Raw genomic sequence first — 6,103 nt, 5'->3', positions numbered from 1 at the left:
TTTTTTTTTGTAATTATGGTTGTCCACGTTGCATGCATTTTTTTTTCTTTTAACTAATGTAATTTTGTGCATGCAATTTTTCCTATCATAAATGACTATTAAAAACAAAAGTATATAGCAAATTAGTTAATAATAATAATTATTATTATTATTTCAGTTTTTAATTAAGAAATAAAAGAAGTTTAAAACATTAGTTTAGCAAGTTCCTAATCATTAAAACTACGAGTTTAATTTTTTAATTGCTATTTTCATACAAAAATGACTTTTTTTATGTACTAATTTTTCACATGCAAAAAATAAAAACTAGTACCGGTTTACTATTATGTGGCAAAATTTATTTGAAATTATTAATCTCATGCAATTTACATGAAAAATTGTAATACAAAAATATTAATATTGGAAATAAGAATTTGAATAAAAAAAACAATAATAATTCTAAGATTTGAATATAAATTATAAGTAATTGTTCTAATTTAATTATAAAAGGTTAAAATATTTAATAATTCATTTGGAATTGATCATACTAATATTTTCAACTCCAATATTATATTTTGAAAGTTTATCATTAGAATATTTTAGAAATTTTAACAAATCAAGTTGACTACATTTTAAAATAGATGCATCTTCTTTGGCTGCATTTTTTGATGTATCGTCGCTTTTTCTTTTCTCAGCTTCAATTATATTTATGTCATTAGTTATTTTTGAATCATGAATACCAGAAAATGCTTCTTCTACAACTTTCAATGCATTACTACGTATTTCAGCGAGCTGAATTTTTATATATGGAATTACTTGTTCAGAATTCCATTCATTTTTTATACCTTTGAATTCATGTTCATTAAAACTCATTCGCAGAAATTTTAAAACAAAAATATTGCTTAAAGAATTAGTTATAAAATGTTTCTTAAACAAACAAAAAAAAAAAAAATGATTTCTTTCTATATTTAAAATAATAACAATAACGATATTTCTTCACTAATTAATTATTTCTCTTTCTATCTCTAATTAGTAAAAATTATAAATTACATGTGGATAATTAGTGACTATTAAAAAAATAAAATGGTTGGCGGGGTGTGTGGTTAATAGTCTTAATAGTAGTATATATTGATAATTCATTCGAAAAAAAAGATTTATTATGAGAAATGAAAACAAAGAAAAAAGATTTATTACAATATATTTACTGTTAATGTTTAGATTTTGTTTATAATAGAGTTTTCCTGGTTTTTTATTTTTAGTAAACATACTTTTTGACTTTTTTTTTTTTTTTCTCAAATTCTAATTTTTATTTATATTCGGTCAATAAAAATAAATAATTTGAATCTAATATAGGCGCACAAAATGTGGCGCCACTACATGCATTCATTACTAGCATTGTGGGGCGATAATCAATTAAAGAATAAATTATTTAAAGAAAAAAAATTTTGAAATATTCAAAGAATAAATACTATATTGTGTAGTTATGTAGAGCTAGTTGGAATAATAGAGTTAGATACAAATACTAAATTTAAGATTATTATATCAGCAAATATTGAGAAAATTCTTAATTAAGGAAAGAAGAAGAAAATCATACCAAATTAGTTAATTACACGTATATATTTGTATTAAATAAATATATTGAAAGAAAATTTTTGGAATTTGGAAAAAAAGAAAGAGGATAGAGAGAACAACTGAGGAGAAACTGAAGGAAGATAAACTTTGGAAAGTTTTCTTGAATCAAATATTCTTCCAATAGTCAAGAATCTGTAGCAATAAATTATTATTTCTAAAACAATGTCGTTCATGAGAAATGACCTTGTTTGGGTTCCTTGTGAAAAAGAGGGTTATAAGCTACTCAAAGTTGACCATGTGGATTTAGTCAGTGGAAAACTATTACTCAAAGATGGCAAAGATGACGATAGTAGTGGCCCATCCAGAACAGAAAAAGTTTCTATTGGATTATGTCATAAGTATGTAAGTGATACAGATAAGGATGATAATACGTCTTTAACATCTTTGGATCCTGCAAATATTCTTGAAAATATTAGAGTTAGATTTGGTCAAGGAAAGATATACACAAGTACAGCTCATGTTTTGTTAGCTATGAATCCTTATAGAAATATACCAAACTTATATTCAGAGGAAACGAAAAGAAGTTACTTTGGAAAGCATATGAGCCAGATGCCTCCCCATCCATATTCTATTGCAGATTATTCGTATAGAAATATGGTCTTAGATAGAAGAAATCATGCTATTGTTATTTCTGGGGAAAGCGGAGCAGGAAAGACAGAAACTGCAAAGATTGTAATGTCTTATTTAGCTGAGGTAGGGATTCTCCCAAGTTCATCCGATACTACAAATGCCGATGAAAGTAATATGACGGAGAAACAGAGAAAGAGAATGATGCAGATTCGATTATCTTACGCGTCACATACTATTTTTGGAGAACAAGAAGCTAGAGATATTCAAAAGAGAATTTTGTCAGCAAACCCAATTCTGGAAGCTTTTGGAAATGCTAGAACTGTTCGTAATTATAATTCGTCCAGATTTGGAAGGTTAAACAAGCTCTATTATAATGAACATGGATTTTTAAAAGGTGGTGGAATAACCACATATTTACTAGAAAGTAGTAGGTGCGTAAAGCATAGCCACAATGAAAGAACATATCATTGTTTTTACCAATTAGTTCATGGAGCCACTGAAGAAGAACTCAAAAATCTATACTTAGAGAGAGATGCTTCCAAATACTCATTATTGAATCAGGGGAATTTGGCATATACATCAGAGGTAGAAACCGATCGTGAACAGTTTAATATATTAAAACAGTCTTTAAACATTAATGGAGTGACTAATGAAAGACAAACCATGTTATTCCAGATTTTATCTGGTATAATATTACTTGGAAATATTGTCTTTAAAAATTCTGAAGAGAAAGAAGGAGTATTGAAAGATAAAGAAATCTTAAATTTTGAAGATCCAGAATTGGTTACAAGTATAGCTACTCTGTTTGGGATAAGTACTGATATATTGGTTGACATACTATTGGTTAAACAATTAAAGGTGGGTAATAACCAAACTCCTGTATCTATATCTAGAACTAGTCATCAATCATTACAGTTAATTCATTCAATTATCCGTTCAATTTATATTCGTATATTCAATTGGGTGGTTTCTCATATTAATAGATTTACATCATGTAAAGATGAGGAACTTGGAGAGACTGTATCTCCAAGAAAACAAAACATTACAAATTCTGCAAATTCTTTATATATTGGAATATTAGATATCTATGGTTTTGAGAAGCTCGAAATTAATTCTTTTGAACAACTTTGTATTAATTTGGCTAATGAGAAATTACAAGAGTTTTTTGTGGAGAAAGTTCTTCAAAGTGAACAAAAACTTTACCAACAAGAAGGTCTTGTTTGGACTAATATTGAGATTCCAAAAACCCAGCCTGTATTGGATTTGATATTTGATTTATTTTCACTATTAGATGATGATAGTAGACTTAAATCTCAGGGTCAAGATATCTCTGATTTCACTTACTGGCAAAAAATTAATAATAAGTATGGTAAATCTGTACATGGAGGTAATAGTACTTATGGTTCTACATATTCTCCAAATAGAATGCTGAATTCAAATGGAGGAGAGTGTCCAAGTAAGTTAATTAAGTTTCCATTGAATGGCTTAAAGAAGCTAAATCATTCTGATACGCCAACAGTCTTTTCCATTAAACACTATGCTGGTTCTGTTGAATATACTTTGAATGGTTGGCTAGAAAAGAATCACGACAAGATTATTCCAGAGCTTGAGGTGATATTAGAAAATTCAAGTAATGAAATATTGAATAGTATAATCGATTCTGAATACAAAAGTAGAAAGAGTGCAAGTTTTAGAAGTGTTAGTAAAAAGTTTACAAAAGATCTTAGGGATATGATTCAGGATTTAGGAGAAGTTTCATTACAGTTTATTAGGTGTTTTATTCCAAATAGTCATATGAGATCAGATGTTTGGAATGGTCATATAGTATTAAACCAAATGATTCAATCTGGAACAATACAGATGGTCAAGTTAATGCATTATGGTTATCCAAATAGAGCAAGTTATTCAACATTAATTGAACAGATTCGTTGTTTATTACCAGAAAAGTATATATATGGACTATCTGATAGAATGATTGTTGAATTCTTTTTATCTGCTTATTCAATTCCTTCTAATACTTATCAATTTGGGATTTCTAAATTGTTTTTAAAATCTGGTCAATATGGATTACTGTTGGATCAAGTTAATGAATATTCAAAAGGAAATTATTATAGTGGATTGGTTATTCCAAGTGAGGAGATTCTTATTGAATTAAGGAAAAGATTTGCAAGAAAATGTTTAAGAAGGTGTATATTAGTAACAGATTTAGTTTCTTGGATGAAGAATAGATTCATTGTTTTGATTAGAAAGAGAAGACAGTTAATGAATTTAATATCAACAAGGATTTATAGATGGTATTTGTTCTATAAACATATAATTCTTCCACTTAGAAGACAGGTAGAGTATAGAATGCCTTATATAATGGGAATAAAGGTTGTAGATAGTATAATAATTGAATCAAGAAAAAGAATGAAGAGATATTTCTTAAATATTTTGAGATCAAACAATGCAAAGTTTAAGATTGTTAATAAGTTTGATAAGAACAAGCAGAAAGATGAACAAAATAAAATAGAAGGAAGTATGGAACTCTTAGAAACGAAAATAACGGAGAGTTCATGAATAAAATAGGAACCAACCAAGCAAGTATAGGAGAAATTACAAAAAGAGATCGTACGAAGAAAGGTGATTCACCTACAAATCAACATGATTTAGATAAACAAGGTGGTTTGGTTGGATTAGAGATTTGGAAGCAAGAGATATTTTCATTTGTAGGATATAAGAAGAATAAAAGATATAATTATTTGATACATTATGATGGAATTAGTGTATGTTTGTTAGAGATATCAGGAGATAATGTTCAATCTTACGATTTATTTGTTCCAAAGAATATGAAAGATGAAAAAAACGATGATGAAATGGAATTTTCAGTATTAAAATTTATCAGTACAGTTCATGAGATTAATAAGAAAGGATTAAAAGAAGAAATTGATGAGAATTTGGTGAATAATGAGTTTGAGTACTATTCAGAATATAATAATGGAAAAGAAATTAAGAAGATTGAATATGAGTTAGGAAATCCTTTATGTTTTTCTCAACATCCAGCTTTTAGTACAAGTTTTGTAATGATTAATGATAAAGGATCAATTGTAACGTTTAAATTGAGAATGGAGCTATTTCCAAATGAATCTATTGATATGGGAGATGATAGAAGAGAAGGTTTTGGTAATGATGATGAATATTGGGATTTGATTAACTCTACACCATCAACAAAGCTTCCAAATTTAAGTTGTGATATGGATATGGATAAAGATAATGAAATGAATAAGGAAACTATAGGAGATTTTTACTATAATAGTATAAAATTGAATAATAAATTTATGAATGGAAATATGATAAGAGATGGAATAAATGATCACAATGAAGGATATAATAATCATGATTCTGTATTTGTTTGTATGAACAATTCAGAAAGAAAAGAAGTTAAGGAGTATATTTCATCAATAAATATTTGTTCTAGTGTACCATTTAACGAGTATATTCCATTTGAATGGATAGAAAAAGGTCATGTTTTTGTTCCATTAAAAATTCATTATATAGATCCAACATCATATCAATATTTGGGAATACTTTGGCATGTAGAATATTCAGAGGAAGGAATAAAAAATGAAAATGATAGTAATAGTATAAGATTACCTATTCCAATATCTTCATTAAAGAAGAATAAAAGAAGAAATATATCAGAGAATTCGAATTATGTGGAATTAAGTTATAATAAAGGAAATAAAGATTTGGAGAAATTTGATGGATTATTTACAGTAATAGATTTATCTACAAATCAAATAATAAGTTGGTTAAACTTTCCATTTAGGTTATCAAGTATAGTAGAAGAATGGACGAATATGGAAAGTGAGATAAATAAAGGATTGGTTTGGGATAAAAAGAGTAGTTATCATCCAAAATGTTGGTGTAATTTATTTGGATTTGC

At 27.3% G+C, this 6,103-nt stretch overlaps 2 protein-coding genes across 2 annotated transcripts; one reads left to right on the top strand and one right to left on the bottom strand.

Moving 5' to 3' along the window:
• Positions 1 to 504: 504 nt before the first annotated feature.
• Chro.80090 (hypothetical protein) lies at positions 505 to 849 on the bottom strand. The annotated part of the gene is made up of 1 exon (XM_660608.1): positions 505 to 849. One exon carries the CDS (start codon positions 847 to 849, stop codon positions 505 to 507), a length of 345 nt encoding a protein of 114 aa, XP_665700.1.
• A 921-nt stretch (positions 850 to 1,770) lies between these two features.
• On the top strand, positions 1,771 to 4,737 carry Chro.80089 (myosin D). Its single annotated transcript, XM_660607.1, has 1 exon — positions 1,771 to 4,737. One exon carries the CDS (start codon positions 1,771 to 1,773, stop codon positions 4,735 to 4,737), a length of 2,967 nt encoding a protein of 988 aa, XP_665699.1.
• Positions 4,738 to 6,103: the final 1,366 nt, after the last annotated feature.

The sequence above is a fragment of the Cryptosporidium hominis genome (genome assembly GCF_000006425.1).
Source record: "Cryptosporidium hominis TU502 chromosome 8 CHRO018029, whole genome shotgun sequence".
In the NCBI taxonomy this organism is placed as follows: domain Eukaryota; phylum Apicomplexa; class Conoidasida; order Eucoccidiorida; family Cryptosporidiidae; genus Cryptosporidium; species Cryptosporidium hominis.
This window is presented reverse-complemented; position numbering and strand designations above follow the sequence as displayed.